Genomic DNA, 16,207 nt, shown 5'->3' on the forward strand with positions numbered 1-16,207 from the left:
TTGGAGGTGAGAACCACCGAACGATTAGCTTACGCCTTGAATTTCACTTGCTATCAATCACCCAGGAATGATGGAACAACGAAAGGCCTGTTTCAAGACAACGAGTTGCTATGCGCAAGGCGTAAGCTGAGCCTTGATCAATCCGTTCGTTCAATGCACATATTCCCTGGAGATCGGTAAACCAACAAGGAGCGAACAAAGGGGGTCGCTTAACTCAACCGAAGGAATGTGATTGGCTACGCCTTTGAACCCCTGCTTTCACTATAAGTCAATGCAGATCCCCACGTACTGGCACCTTTTGCGTGGCAAAATGTGGAATGCACCGTGCCTATTCCATTCAATGTTGACCTGGGCAATCCGGGAGATCTGGGGTTTACTGAGTTATCAAAGCACGTCCTTCGATCCAAAGATGCGTACTGTTTACCTCACGCCTCTGCGGGGACCAGCGGAGGGCTTATCGACAATTGCCTCGTTCGCGAGTCACAGATTTCTGCCGATTTTAGACATGTGATAATTTTCGTATGGAATTTTTGGCTTCTTTTTCGAGGAAATTGTCGGTAGGGGGAAGTTTTTGCTGAAATTTCATTAATGGTCGTCTTATTCAGATAAATAGATGGGTTAAAAGTGGTAGTGCTTCTGTTCATTGCCTTGAATGTTCAAATGTCGTGTAAAGTTTACGAATTCGCATTTTGACGTACTCGCATTCTTTGCTGTATCTTCATTGTCTAAGGTAATGTAGGATATCCCGAGGCAAGACGTTGAGTTGTGGTGTTGACATAGGCAGCTGATAATTCATGTTGCGGCGGCCGCATCGATTGCTTAAAAGACAAAGGTCTTGAAATTTCCGACCCCTTGTAGCACAACTCATGGTTAATATTTGAATGAACGTATAGTGTCGAAGCACCCATTATGCAGATATGATGTAGTGTATCCAAATGCCCACCAAAACACACGCAAAACACCCACCTTTCGCGCCGTTTCGCCAATTCCGTCCCGTCATCACATATCACAAACAGCATTTTTATACACCCCCCTCCAATTTTACATGTTAGCCAATTCGGTATCAATCGTCCTGTCCAAAAATGTTCTCCTCTCGCCCACTAACTCCGTTTGTAGCCTTTGCTCCACTAATGCTCTGACTTGCTTCTTTGTAATCTAAAACCGAGAACATCAGTACTGCATATATAGAGCAGAAATTGGAGCTTGGACAGTGTTTGAGACTTACGTTATCTAGATCAACCTCTCTTAAGCAATTCTGGATAGCTTCCACGATCATCATATCATCAGGTCCGCTATTGCCTCTTTGAAAATCAAAAGTTGAGACAGGTCGCATTACTGCCTCGGTGCCAATCGGCGTGCGTGCGCCTCCCGTGAAGCCAATATTACGAGGCTGGTGAAGCGGGGAAGGCGAACCACTAATGAGATCGGTTGATGATGGCATCATAACCATACTCGGGCGGTGGGACGACGTCTGAGGGTAATCCTGATATGGTGAACCGGAGCGGTCTTGTAATCCTCCGCCGAGTGACATTACTGACTGATGACGACCGGTTGGATGATCAGCATATGGGGTTGAGTAAATGGATTGTCGAGGTCCACCAAACGCAGGCGACTGAGGTGGCATATAAGGTCCTCCTCGTTGGGGAAAACCGGTTAGGATTGTAGAAGCTGGCTTGACCGAGGAGTACATTGACTTCATGTCGTCTAATTCATAGGTGTCCTCGTAGCCATCGTAGGCTTTCTCCACATGAACACCACGGCGGCCAGGAAGATTGTTGGATAATGCATAATCGCCCCATCGTTGTAGTGGAATACTTCTTGGATCGAAACCCTCGTCGTCGACTGCGACTACCTGTTTGCTGCCCTTCTCACCAATGACAATACGGGTGTTGCCCCACGTGAAATTGTCTTGGTTCCAGAAAGAGTACACAGGAAGAACAAACGCGTAGATAGGAAATGCGAGGATATAAATTATCATCCACCCGATGTGTTGCCATTGTCGTTTAAGGATGAAGATGAGTGCCTGAAGACCATATACCGCGGCTATCATGACGATGGAGATCAATGGGAATTGGCCGGAATGGGTAGCTACTTTGTAGATGAGGTATCCAAGATAGGCGCAGGTAGCTGGTAAAATGATCGTCCCGAACAGATCGATAAAGACGATGAATCTCATGCTGAAGCAACAGAATCCACACATTTCTTTGAGCCAAACCAATTCCGCTAGATTATGGATGGTAGAATTGATCCATCTTCGCCGCTGAGAAAGAAGAACGCTCCAAGTTTCGGGAGCTGCGGTACTGGCGTATGCATCAGGAATGAATTTGTACGACATATAAGGGAAGTGTTTGGTCATCAAAGTTGTGAGGTATCGATCTTCACCCAGTGACAGCAGATTCTTCTTGTGTAACGTGTCGACGTTGCAATCGCTATACTCGTGAATCACTGCATCCGAGATGATCAACGGCTTGCCCTTGTCAGCGGTTCTGAGGCGGTACATGGAGAAACTGAGATATATTAGCACTGTTTGCGGAATGCGCAGGAGCTTAACTTACCAACCAGGCAGACAGGTAACACTTCCAAAAAGTGACTCGAAGGCCTTCGCCAAATGATGGGAGATGAAATATTCGTAGACTTGGATCATAGTCCACCACGACCGTTCTTCATTCTCAAGACTGGTTTCACCGCAAATTCCGGCGATTTTAGCATTGTTCGCACAAGCGGCCACGAGCCTGTTCAATGAATCTTCCCTGACACTTGTATCGGCGTCCACCATGAGGAGGTACTCGTAAAGCTCGGGGTCCACGCCAATAATGTTATTGATCTGGTGGAACATTTCTAACTCAAGCGGGTTCATTGGTGATCGGTGGTGAACACGGTTCAGGAAGCTCATAAGCAATATCTGAGAGTCTCTCTTTCCGCGATTGCCCGGTTTGGTCTTCGACTGCTCAGACTCCTTGCCAACCTTCACAACCACAATGTACGGGACAACATTTCCCTCGTATTCGTAAAGACCGGAATAGACTTTGCCATAATTAAGCTGCTCATTACTTTCTCCCACCGATTTGAACGGGAGTGCTGGAGGATCGATTTTCGGATCGACTCCTAGGATATCCAGGACAATCTTTGGTGTAGGCCTATCATTGCCGCCACCCACAATCATACCATCGCAAATCACGCAGATCAGCTTCCTTTTATTGTCGTATTGAAGCGCCGTCAAGGAATCAAGAGCCTTCCGCAATGAATCTTCGCCCTCGGTGTAGGCAGGAACCTGGCATATGACGAATTTATCTTGCGGCGACGGGCGACGTTTTGATCCAAATTGGAGAGCTGCCAAGAATTTGACCAAGATGACCGCACACAGGATGATCGTAAATGCCAGTAGAATGTAGTTGTTGATTTGGCATTGGACCGATTGACGAAAGTCAGGAATACCAACATAAAAGGCATTGTTGAAGCAGTTGACGGTATTCTCAAGAACGCCTTGCTGAGACGAATTTGAGTTGGCGTAGTTCGTCTCCCATAGGCTGGTAATGTCCAGGCCGGGGTTCTCCTTAATCATGGCAGACACTGTGGTATCGATAAACTCATAAGAAGCCACGTTGGCGTAGGTTTTCAGCGTATAGAAGTAATCTGTCAGATCATAGATCTTGCCATTTAGGATGAACCAATAATGGTTCTCGTTCTGTCCCTGGCTGTTGACGGTGCTTTTCTTCGTAACCAAATCACCATGGTAGTACTCTTCTATTTTGGGGAGGAAGATGGTCCCGTACCAGTCGATCCTGTGCAATGCACTGGCTGTGTATGGCGAGAGCGGGCCCGAAGTGTGAATACCCTCGGGGATAGTCACGGTAGTGTTTGCCAGGAGGGTGAGGCTCGTGTCCGTGACAAGACCTGGACAAGAAACTGTAAGAGGCGGAACGAAGTACTCGTCGAGATTCATGCCAGCAAACTGCTGCATATTATCCGAGGAGGTCTCGATGTCGGTGTCACTGTGTTGGAGTTTCCAGAATTTCGAAATGTCGTAAACTTTTCCATGAATGCTCACCCAAAAGTCGCTGGATCCTTGATGTGTACTGACCTCTGTCTGGTCCCAGGCTTTGTCGAAGTTCGGACAGAGCAGTCGACCGAACTCGATGATCCAGAAAACAACAATACCGTTCATGAGTAGGATCATCCAGACGAGTACGAGCTTCTCCCTCCATGCCATGCGGACATCTGGGCGCTTCATGCGGCCGATGTATCGCAAGAGGAATGAGGGAATCCAGAAAGTAAGCATCCACACAATAGCAACCCAGACACGGCGGCCTCTCGACATTTGCGAAGTAGTGATGCTCTTCGGCTCCGCAATTTCCGGATCCATGTTATCGACAAACTCACCCATTTCGTTGTTGTAGTATACTTGGTTCTTCACGTCGTCGCCCTTGAGGCCGAGACCATAGTCACCGTTACTGACGTTCCTGGTCGTTGGAGCTATTGAGCGGGCACCAAGTGCGCTGCGAGGCATGGTAGCCGGGCCTTGGGCTTGAACAAGCTGGTCTCTGCTTCCATGAGGCGTCAGATCGTTCATGGGAGCGAAGAAGCCGCTCGCGTTCGGCGGATTTGCAGAATAGCCGGTCTCGACGGGTTCGCCGCCAAACAAACCACCGAGCGCGGCAAAGCCCTGATTGTCGGATGGCTTTAAATCGAGCATGCCCTCAGCTTCCCACCAAGCACTTTCTCGCATCCAGATTCGTTCCGTGCCGACAACGACTTCACCGTTGCTCCAACCACGCTCCATGATCCAACTCTCAATCCCGTCTCTGCCATCTTTGCAACCCAGTGGAGCATATCGGTGGCAGAATTCCTCGTGGTCGAAATCAGCAGTGAAGTCGAGATTTCTGTTCCTTCGGTTTGCCCATTCAGGAAGACGCCACGCTCGGAGTTGTCGCGACACGGTCCCAGCAGACCAAGCGGAGGTCATTGAAGGGAGAGCTGCGAGACTTGCAGGCGACTGGTCTGTTGGGTGGAGGGAAAGATGATACCACACACGACTGCTTCCGAGAACGGCCGGGAGATCAATGCGGCCTTCTCGACCTAGAGCTACTCCTTGGCCTTGAACGGGGAAGAGAATCTTCTTCAAAAACCCATCTTCTTCTCCTTCTCGGCCGACCTTCTCCGTCACAGCTTCGCGTCGGTCACGCTCATGTTCCCGTTCTCGCCCAGAAGGGCCGGTCATAATACCAAGATCAGGGGCAACCTCAGCCACCGCATTCTGCATCTCGCGTAACACTGAGGAACCGGCCGTCACCACATCAACACCGTCCTCCTTCATCTCGGAGTTGATACCTTGCGTGTCGTCAAACACTCCTCGCATCGCCACTGCCTTGCCGAGGGTGGGACTAGGAATTTCCAATACGGTGATGCAAACTGTGTCACCGTTGTCTTCTTCTGTGTTGGGCGTCCGGGCTCCGGGTCCACCGTCGCTCGAAGAGTCACCGTCTTTGATCCGAGCCATTTCGCTGGCGATGGCTTCATTGGCCTTCAAGATAACCCAATCGACAAGAGCTTCGTACAAGCCACCGATCAGGGTCTCCCTTTCAGCAGTTGTGCATTTATTCGCCAAAATTTCTGGCTCGAGGCCCAATAAACCCCCGACATCTTCGCAGACATCTTCTAAAGCCTCTTCATCCAGGTTGAAGCTCAGAGTGTCACCGAGTTTCAACAGCCCTGCTAAAATCGAGATCAGATTCCTGTGAGCCGCACCTTTGATTCCAATTGCCTTCAAGGAGGCACGGAAATCGTCTGCCGATGCTGCGTCGTCTGCGGTTGGGAGATACGACGGAGGATCGTATGTGCCTGGCCTCGCCAAGAGGGCATAGTTGGAAGCATGTTTCAGACCAAGAAATTCGCGTTCGGCAGGTGTCGAAGCAGATGTAAGGAGATAATAGAAGACGTCAAAGGCTCGATATCCGGCCTCGGTTGGGATGTTAAGCAGACCTTTCGATGTATCAATTCCCCCTTCCGACAATGCCAAACGTGCTGCAGTCAAATTTCCCGCAAGCGTCAGTGTTAGTATTACCCCGAGTGCAGATTGTCGAGGAGCAGAGTGGTTTTGTGGTGATACAGAACAGATGAAAGGTCGGAGTGCGTTGAGAGCGGTATATAAGGAGGAGGGAATGGATAGCGGGAGAGTTCCTAGAAACGGAGCCAGCACTGAAGGGGTAGATTCGTGGAGAGAGCTATGGCAGCGTAAGTAAGATTTCCCAAGTTTGGGAAAGGTAGCAACCCATACCCCAAAACTATGCATCCATCCTCGGCGCGCCGTCTTGCATGCTCCCAGGCTCGAGATGACAAAGCGCCATCGACCGTTCCACCGATCCTTCCTTCATGATCAGGTTGTGAGGCAGTTAGCCAGGTATTTACCGCTAAGCTCGTGCTGGCGTCAAGCTGGTATGGTTGACTGGATGCATAAATTGTGTGTATTGCGTTCAAAAGGGTAGTTGTCGATACTTGTGATTGGGCGGAATTGAGGTTTCGAGGTAAACCAGGTCCCGAGGAAGTAGTCGAGTACATCGACATTCGATTGTTGCTCGCCATGGCGAGGTTGAGCGCTTTGTTGACTTTCCGCAGCCACCACGCCCAAAATTTCCCCAACTAGAATTTGCCCACACAAAATTTGGTCACCAAAAACGAAAGTAGATTGGAGGGAGAAGGCTCAAGGCTCGTGCCGTTCGAAATCGACGAGTAGGAGGGGAAACGAATGCTGTACCGGGGTTGTTGGTCGCTGGGCAACAAAGGTGCAGGAAGCAAGCTTCAGCAAACGAGGGGCGAGGATGGAAAAGGGGGTAGGAGACTGGACCACCGGAACGAGTGACGGCGGTCGGCAGGTAGAAAGGTAGAAAGGGTCGAAGGTAGGAAATGCACAGAACACAGCAGATCAAATATGAGGCATGTTCGAAGAAGAAGACGAAGACGAAGACGACATCGCCTGGAATGCCGCTCGAGGAGAATTCACACACGGTTCACTCTCCGGGGGGGGGTGGTGGAACCATAGTACGGTGACCGCGAGGGCAGATGCAGATCAAAGCCGCCGGGGATGCTGGATTCCTGGCATTCCCCCCTGCTGGCGGGGATCGAGTTTTTCAAAACAGCCACCACCAAGCCAGCCTCTGAGCCTCGAAGCCCTCGATGAAGCCAGGGGGGCCAGGGGTCAGGGGCCTGACCCGAGGCCCGATGCCCCAATACGAAGTGCCCGCTGCTTTTGGGTTGAATGGCACGACTCCGCGAGGCTCGCGCATGAAAACTGGAGCAAAGGCATGCCATGCCGTCCGACATCCGCCATCCGCCATCCGCCATCCGCCACTCGCCCTCAGTACGAAGTAGTGCTCCGTATGCGTACTGCGTACTTACTGGAGCTGCGGGCCCTTCAGGACCTTGATTGTTGAATGGCCAGTCCCCTTTCAGTAAAAGTCGACGTTGATTCTGGTTATTTTGGGAGCCAACGCTTTGCAAGTTGCGGCGGCCCGCTCCACAATTTTGCTCAAGCATGAGACGAGTGGCGTGGAACACGACCCAAGATCGCCGGACCAGACAGACCCAGCGAAGAAGAACGAACAGAACGAAGGCTACGAAGCACACAGAGTGCTCAGCTCTCACGAACACCGCAATCCCAGCATCGTCGGTAGAAGAAAGCAAACTGCAACAACCAGTGCTGCCAGCCTGCCATGGACCAGGAATCCCCTTCGCAAGGGCACAGGCGAGAAAGAAGCAACCTCCAAGTCGGGCAGAGGCCCTGGTTGGACGTCCATATAAAATGGCGCCTATGACAAATATTGCCCAAGGGGTTTCAACGTTTCGAAGATCGTCTCCTCATTCGAAGGGAAATATTCCCCCAGGGTGCTTCCCCATGACCATTGGAACTGGAGGCCCCAAGAGCCCCTAATGCTGCTTGAGCATTTGATATTGATGTTTTTACATTGATTTGCAAATTCATTTATTTGACGTCGGAACGAAGTTTCCGCAAGCACGTGAATCCGGTCCTTGAAGGTTGAATTGGCCTGAGACTTTATACGGAGGGCAAAAATTCGTGTTCGGCAGCTGGATCACAGCATCTGCATCTCTCCCTCTCGCTGCCTGCCTGCGCCTGTGCACACTCAGCACCTGGCGACCGACAATGTGACGATGGGGTGGAGAGATGGGAGGGGGCTTCGCTGTGCTACTTGCTGTACAGTACTCGTACACGGAGGAGTAACGGTCAAACTCCTCGTGTTGAAGACCACATCAAGACCTGCTGCTGGCTACGAGTGGCGATGTCCACCAATGCAGATCCTGATGCAGCCATTTGCCGTCGGCGCTTTAAGCCCGCCGGCAGTGTGGCCCCTGAGCGCGTCCGATTTTAGAACAGCGCCATCGACGGGACTACGGCGAGCCATAGGGGCCACGGAGATTCAAAATATCTGAGTGACGCTGCACAACCACCATTCGCACGCCAGACCCCGTATCACCAACTCACAGAGCTTTTCGTCTCGTCTGCTTTGCTCGAGAGTCTTTCTTCTTGCTCCTGTTCCCTTGTGCCCTATCGACTTTCTTCTCGACACTCGCTAATTTTCATCATACCTTCGCTATTTTGTTGTTTGGAACGCTTTTGTTGACCCGCGCTGTTTCTTTACCCCTTCCTTCGTTTGCGTCGTTGCCCACGGAACTCTCACGAATACTACCTGCTCGCGACTCAACACACTTTCAACCAAGTCAATCAAGCAGCTCTGCGCTACTGAGGCCATCCACACTTGGAACCCGGGGTTTCGACCCGAGCATTTAACTAACATGGCTTTAAACAATCAAGCGGGCGGGGGTGCCCATTCACAACCCTCTCTGCCCGCTCTGCCAGCACATCTCCAATCCGACACACATCTCACAGCACATCTTGCAAGCCGATTTCATGTGGCATTGCCGACTGCACAGCTCTCCTCCCACGCGTTAATCTGCCTCAACACTTATTCTTCTTCCACAAAAGGCCCTGATGGAGGCAAGCAGGGCAGTGCCATGGGTGGTGCCGAAGACCTGGCTGAAAGAGCATGGACGAGACTCGGAGCACGTACAGAGAATCAAGCTATAGTTTTTCTGTGAGTGCACATTGGCCAACTCTCCGGTCTCAATGTTGAAGCTGCTAATTCTCATCCAGGGGCGAGTCTGGTTCGGGGAAATCCACTGTTCGATCACACCTCCTTTCAGCTCTCCTCAACAAGTCATCAACCCCACTGTCCACCAAATTGTCACTCGCTGCCTACGTCTTCGATACTCTCACAACCACAAAAACCGCGACTACCCCAACAGCATCGAAAGCCGGTCTGTTTTTCGAGCTGCAATACGACACTGCTTCATCCGTTAACCCGACACTCATTGGTGGCAAAGTCTTGGATCACCGTTTGGAGCGGAGCAGAGTTGCATCTGTGCCAACAGGAGAGCGAAGCTTCCACGTCTTATATTATCTTTTGGCCGGAACAAGTGCCGCTGAGAAGGCACATTTGGGATTAGACCTGTCCAGCGGGCTGTCTGCAGCCGCCCACCATCCAGGGCAGAGTGTGCAAAAACACTCGATCGCAACGTCACAAAAGAGATGGCGGTATTTAGGGCACCCAACTCAACTCAAGGTTGGCATCAATGATGCAGAGGGCTTCCAGCTGTTTAAGACCGCCTTGAGGAAGCTGGAGTTTCCCCGCAGTGAAATTGCTGAGATCTGCCAGGTTTTGGCAAGCATCCTCCACATTGGGCAGCTTGAGTTCGAGACGAGTGAGGATACTACACCCACGGGAGATGACAGTGGTGGCTATTCGCATGAAGGTGCACAGAGCATCACAGCTGTGAAGAACAAGGACGTTCTTGGTATAATTGCCGCTTTCCTCGGTGTCAGCGCTCAAGATCTTCAGACAACGCTTGGCTATAAGACGAAGATCTTACAAAGAGAGCGAGTTACTGTGATGCTTGATCCCAAGGGCGCGAGGAGCAACGCAGATGAGCTTGCAAGGACATTGTATTCATTGCTCGTTGCGTACGTGATCGAAAGTATCAACCAAAGAGTTTGTGCTGTTGAAGATACGGTCGCCAACACTATCTCCATCATTGACTTCCCCGGGTTCGCTCAGCAGCCTTCCACTGATTCGACCTTGGATCAACTCCTCAACAATGCCGCTACAGAATCACTATATAACTTTACTCTCCAGAGTTTCTTCGAGGCTAAGGTGGACATGTTGGAGAGCGAAGAAATCAGTGTAGCAGCCACCAGCTATTTCGATAATTCCGATGCTGTCCGGGGGCTCTTGAAACACAGCAATGGTCTCCTCAGTATCCTTGATGACCAAACGAGGCGCAACAGAAACGATATGCAGTTGCTGGAGAGCCTCCGAAAACGCTTCGATGGCAAGAATCCAGCAATTTCCGTTGGAAGCGCCACTGCGAAGCTTCCAGGAAGCAACTTCGCAACCCACAACGCAGCGGCTTCTTTCGCTGTAAAGCATTTTGCCGGTGAGGTTGACTACTTGGTTGCCGGGTTGGTGGAGGAGAACGGTGAAGTCGTCTCCGGGGACCTGATGAATCTGATTGCCTCAACGAAGAGCAATTTTGTTGGTCAGCTGTTTGGCCAAGAAGCCTTGCAGACAGTGGTCCATCCGCAAGAAAGAAACACGATTATGCAAGCACAAGTCAGCTCAAAACCGCTCCGGAAGCCAAGCGTGATGCGGAGAAAGGGAGACAGACCACACCGATTTGGAGCACGCGACACGAAGCAAGGCAGCGACTCTGCTGATGATATGACCGAGATTGGAGCGGACGACGCCAAGGTGCGGAGAGGCCGCAATATCGATCAAGGCGCAGCTGCTCAGTTCTTGTCTTCTCTCGACAATGTCACCAAATCCCTGACTGCTCCAAACACCAACCCGTACTTTGTGTTCTGTCTCAAGCCCAACGATCGTCGCATTGCCAACCAGTTCGACAGCAAATGTGTTCGAACTCAGATACAAACTTTCGGTATTGCCGAAATCAGCCAACGGCTGAGGAATGCGGACTTCAGTCTGTTCTTGCCATTCGGCGAGTTCCTTGGACTGGCCGATGCCGAGACCATATTGGTCGGCAGCGAAAGGGAAAAGGCTGAAATGTTCCTGGATGAGAAGCGTTGGCCAGGAAACGAAGCTCGAATCGGGAGTACTGGCGTCTTCTTAAGTGAACGATGCTGGTCAGAGATTGCCAAGTTAAGTGAACGAGGATTTACCCAGGCCCGGTATCCAATGCAATCGGATGATGGGGGTGAGATGCTCACACCTGGCGATGTGCACGGGGCCCATGGGGCTTCAAAAGAACGTCTTCTAGGCTCGCCTTCTGGTTTGACTCCATCTCCGGGAGGCTACATTTACGGGCAAGACAAGAAATCAGGATATTTCGGTAGCCACGATATCGATTCACGGTCCGATGCGGGTGCCTCTGCACTTGGCCAAGGTGATATGTTTAGGAACCTTGACACGAGAGCGCAGATGGCTGAAAAGGGAAACGAAAAGACCATGGTTGAGGTGGAAGAGGTCAAGACTAGTGGCAGCCGAAAGAGATGGGTTGCTGTGGTTTACCTTATGACCTGGCTCATCCCTGATTTCCTGATCAAGTGGATCGGCCGTATGCCCCGCAAGGATGTCCGAATGGCCTGGAGGGAGAAGCTCGCTATCAACATGATGATCTGGATCAGCTGTCTCTTTGTGGCGTTCTTCATCGTGGTCTTCCCTATGCTGATTTGCCCAAAACAAAACGTCTTCAGTGCAGCCGAGCTGACCTCATACAACGGCAAGAGTGGTGCGTCTGCTTATGTTGCCATACGGGGCCAAGTATTTGATCTTGGGGCATTTGCGCCGACTCATTATCCGTCTATTATACCCCAGAAATCGATCCTCAAGTATGCTGGTCTGGATGCAACGGCTCTATTCCCAGTCCAGGTTTCGGCTCTTTGCCAAGGTGTGAATGGGACGATCAACGATCTTGTCCAGCTTGACTACACTTCTACAAACACCACCGGCTCTGCTTCTGTCATCAGTAGCACGGATACCAACTACAAATATCATGATTTCCGAGCATTCACCAACGACAGTCGACCTGATTGGTTCTTCGAGCAAATGCTTATGCTTAGAGCCGGCTTCAAGAAGGGCAATATTGGCTACACGCCTCAATATGTCAGCACATTGGCTGATAAGCAGGAGTCGATTGCCATTCTCAATAGTAGAGTCTACGACCTTACCAAATACATCCAAGGGGGTCGTAGAGTTGTAGCACCTACTGGAGAAGATGCTCCTACGGATGTCAGCACGTTTTTCATGGATCCTTTGGTGGTGGATCTCTTCCAACAGAAGGCTGGTGAGGACGTCACGAAATACTGGGATGCTTTGGCTCTTGATTCTGGCATGCGCACCCGTATGCAGCTGTGCCTTGACAACCTTTTCTACGTCGGAAATGTTGATACTCGGAATTCCGTCAAGTGTCAATTTGCTGAATATCTGATATTGGCTATTTCTATAATTCTTTGCGCTGTTATCGGATTCAAGTTCTTCGCCGCTCTTCAATTCGGTGGTAAGAACATCCCTGAAAATCTCGACAAGTTTGTTATCTGCCAAGTGCCTGCGTATACAGAAGACGAAGACTCTCTTCGTCGTGCTATCGACTCGGCAGCCAGGATGAAATATGATGACAAGCGCAAACTCTTGGTCATTATTTGTGACGGTATGATTATTGGTCAAGGGAACGACAGGCCAACTCCACGCATTGTACTCGATATTCTTGGTGTTGCTGAGACTGTCGATCCTGAGCCACTGAGCTTCGAGTCTTTGGGTGAAGGCATGAAGCAACACAATATGGGCAAGGTTTACTCCGGTCTCTACGAAGTTCAAGGCCATATCGTGCCTTTCATGGTAATCGTCAAGATCGGCAAACCGTCCGAAGTGTCGCGCCCTGGAAACAGAGGCAAGCGTGATTCCCAAATGGTCTTGATGCGGTTCTTGAACCGAGTCCACTACAACGCCGCGATGAGCCCCCTTGAGCTGGAAATGTATCACCAAATTCGGAATATCATTGGAGTCAACCCAACCTTCTATGAATTCATGCTACAAATCGATGCCGATACCGTCGTCGGTCCAGATTCAGCTTCCCGGTTTATATCGGCATTCCTAGATGATACTAGACTCATCGGCGTTTGTGGAGAGACTGCATTGTCTAACGCTAGGTCATCTTTCGTTACCATGATTCAGGTCTACGAGTACTACATATCTCACAACCTTTCGAAGGCCTTTGAGAGTTTGTTCGGTAGCGTCACTTGTCTGCCCGGTTGTTTCACCATGTATCGAATCCGAGCCGCCGAATCAGGGAAGCCACTCTTTGTTAGCCGCGAGGTTGTTGAGGCCTATGCCAATATCCGCGTCGACACTCTCCACATGAAGAATTTGCTTCATTTAGGTGAGGATCGATACTTGACTACACTTCTCCTGAAGCATCATTCCAAGTACAAGACAAAGTATATCAGCACTGCACATGCCTGGACGATTGCTCCCGATTCTTGGAAAGTTTTCTTGTCGCAACGTCGTCGTTGGATCAACTCGACGGTTCATAACCTTATCGAGCTTATCCCCTTGTCGCAGCTCTGCGGTTTTTGCTGTTTTAGTATGCGATTCATTGTTTTCATCGACTTGCTCTCCACACTGGTGCAGCCCGTTACAGTTGCATACATTGTATATTTGATTGTCCTCGTCATTCGGCATACGACCGTCATTCCTCTAACAGCCTTCATTCTGCTCGGTGCAATTTATGGTCTACAAGCTATTATATTCATCCTCCACCGAAAGTGGGAAATGATTGGTTGGATGCTTCTTTACGTGTGTGCCATTCCAGTATTCTCTTTCGGTCTACCACTTTACAGCTTCTGGCACATGGACGATTTCTCCTGGGGCAACACTCGCGTGGTCACTGGAGAAAAGGGACGCAAGATCGTTATCACCGATGAGGGCAAGTTCGACCCTGATTCCATTCCGCACAAGAAATGGGAAGAATATCAAGCGGAGCTTTGGGAAGCGCAGACTAGTCGAGACGATCATTCAGAGGTATCTGGGTATTCATATGGCACAAAGTACCAGCCAGCAGTCTCTGAGTACAACTATCCACCGTCTCGCCCGATGTCTCAGATAGGTATTAACACCTATCCTTACGACGCCAAGAATGCCAACCTCTACAATCCTCGCCTGTCAGTTGCCCCATCCGATGCTTTGGGTGTTGGTGTGGATAATAGACAAAGCCAATTCGGAGGCAGCCAGTATTTTGGTCAGCAAGAGCTTGAAATGGCGAACTTGGCTGGCCTGCCCAGCGACGATACAATTTTGGCAGAAATCAGGGAGATTTTGAAGACAGCAGATCTGATGACTATTACGAAAAAGAGTATTAAGGTCGAGTTGGAGAAGAGATTTGGAATGCCCTTGGATGCCAGAAGAGCATATATCAATTCGGGTAAGTTGAACTGTCCCACATTGCGAGTCGGAGGTTTCAGACTAACAAACTTTCAGCGACTGAGGCTCTACTCTCTGGGCAACTATAGCATGGGAATTCATTTGCATATAATGGAGTATTTACGAGCTGTGTTCGCAGATTTATGACTGTATCGAAGATTGGGTGTGAAGGATTGGTTATTTTGTCGATTTGGCGTCCTCGGCTCTGGGAACCATCGGCAAATAGTAATATCATGTTCACACAGACCCCTCTCTTACTGCCGAATAGACTGCATCGTTGTGATTGAGTAAGATCTTGTGGTGTTCAACCATCCGAAGCTAGGCTACGCATGGTAGGTGAAAAGCGCCCCCCGTTCCCTGTTTAAGGACTTGATCTTTAGTGCCTCTTCAGATAGCGGTATGCTAAATGCATATGGTGGTGAGGTTTGGAAGTGCAATTTCCGAATAACTGCTGCTACTGTAGTACTTACTACCCTTCTATTTCGGTCTTATTCTCGTATAAGAAATTCGCGCCCTTGACAAAAGCCTCACACCTTCAACTTCAAGCACCTCCCACAAACAACCTCTTCATTACTCCCCACGAGGCCGAAGCTTATCTTCATTCAATCTAATTCCAATGTCCTCGATCTCGGATTCTAGGAAGCAAGATGAGGCACAGCTGCTGCCTGCTTACGAGGCGTTACCACGCGAGGAACGCGGTCTCTCTCCCGATGCAAGACGACTGTTCTGGTCGTTGAATGGACCTCTCACCACCTCTCTCTGGATCATGGAGACGCGCAAAATGCCCGAGTCTCGGAAGCCGTACTTCCGACAAACCACAGGTGGCGATGCCACCACGAGTCTGCATCCAGCCTCTCAAACACCGCTCACAGAGCCTAAGGTCTCCTCCGTCACAGTCAGCGTTGACAAACTCGAGAGGTGGGATGAGGACTGGTATGGACTGCATCGCGAGCATTGGGACGATATCGATCCTGGCACCGCCAAGGAGTTTACGGATGAGAACGGGGAAATCACGGATGCCTGGGGTGCTCTTCCCGATTTCAATCCAGACGAAGACGAGGATGGAACAGTGCATTTGTTAAAATGCTGTGGAATAGATCGACCCCGCGGAAAAGCAGCCAAACTGGTTGCCAAGCCAGATGCATCATCAGGAAGGAACTTTGTCACAATACACGACTATGTATCTGCTGTGCATCCTTGGCTTATAGAGCTACGCGAAGATATCTTGGGTGCTAAAGGACTGGTTGAGAATGACAAGGAACCTCTACCATCTGAGACGAAGCTCATGGTGGACAGCTTTGATCCGTAGGCTGAGAAATACTGAGGAGGAATGAATTCAAAGCGTTATTTATGTGAAGTGGACTCCGCTTCCACCTGCTCCAGACGATGGAAGGGGTGATTATCTGTATAGCAAGAGGCTGAAACAGCATATACCTACTGGCGACACTGTATGAGTGTTCAGGAAAAGAGACTTAGAGCTTTGATGGCCATGTATCGATCGATGATTCTTACTTACTTTAAGCATATGCAGGACCTATCTGGCCAATTTAAGAGCTATCACTTTCATGATTCAGCTCAATTGTGGAGGTCCTGAGCGACAATGAATCAACCCTTCGAATTTGAAGCTCCGCTCCATCCTATGATGCCTTTCCCAGACCTTGAATGCCAGCCCTGGTCTTCTCTACCCACGTTTCCCAAGACTCTCT

At 50.2% G+C, this 16,207-nt stretch overlaps 3 protein-coding genes across 3 annotated transcripts; 2 read left to right on the plus strand and 1 right to left on the minus strand.

Moving 5' to 3' along the window:
• Positions 1-744: 744 nt before the first annotated feature.
• K444DRAFT_651603 (glycosyltransferase family 2 protein) lies at positions 745-7,003 on the minus strand. Its single transcript, XM_024885718.1, has 4 exons — positions 6,275-7,003; positions 2,556-6,221; positions 1,226-2,507; positions 745-1,155 (listed from the first exon to the last, which is right to left on the minus strand). Exons 1-4 carry the CDS (start codon positions 6,577-6,579, stop codon positions 1,042-1,044), a joined length of 5,367 nt encoding a protein of 1,788 aa, XP_024739447.1. The 5' UTR covers positions 6,580-7,003; the 3' UTR covers positions 745-1,041.
• Positions 7,004-8,805: 1,802 nt separating this feature from the next.
• On the plus strand, positions 8,806-14,590 carry K444DRAFT_525055 (glycosyltransferase family 2 protein; the record flags this gene model as incomplete). Its single annotated transcript, XM_024874410.1, has 3 exons — positions 8,806-9,104; positions 9,164-14,502; positions 14,559-14,590. 3 exons carry the CDS (start codon positions 8,806-8,808, stop codon positions 14,588-14,590), a joined length of 5,670 nt encoding a protein of 1,889 aa, XP_024739448.1.
• A 264-nt stretch (positions 14,591-14,854) lies between these two features.
• Positions 14,855-16,111, plus strand: K444DRAFT_344640 (uncharacterized protein). Its single transcript, XM_024872055.1, has one exon. It carries the CDS (start codon positions 15,118-15,120, stop codon positions 15,808-15,810), a length of 693 nt encoding a protein of 230 aa, XP_024739449.1. The 5' UTR covers positions 14,855-15,117; the 3' UTR covers positions 15,811-16,111.
• Positions 16,112-16,207: the final 96 nt, after the last annotated feature.

The sequence above is a fragment of the Hyaloscypha bicolor genome (assembly GCF_002865645.1).
Source record: "Hyaloscypha bicolor E unplaced genomic scaffold K444scaffold_53, whole genome shotgun sequence".
Taxonomy (NCBI): Eukaryota; Fungi; Ascomycota; class Leotiomycetes; order Helotiales; family Hyaloscyphaceae; genus Hyaloscypha; species Hyaloscypha bicolor.

Coding starts and splice junctions, on each gene's coding strand:
- K444DRAFT_651603 (XM_024885718.1), bottom strand. CDS start 6,579: ATGGCGAGCAACAATCGAATGTCGATGTACTCGACTACTTCCTCGGGA. Junction 6,222..6,274: donor GATGGATGCATAGTTTTGGG/GTATGGGTTGCT, acceptor ACGCTGCCATAG/CTCTCTCCACGAATCTACCC. Junction 1,156..1,225: donor GAGAGGTTGATCTAGATAAC/GTAAGTCTCAAA, acceptor TCTCGGTTTTAG/ATTACAAAGAAGCAAGTCAG.
- K444DRAFT_344640 (XM_024872055.1), top strand. CDS start 15,118: ATGTCCTCGATCTCGGATTCTAGGAAGCAAGATGAGGCACAGCTGCTG.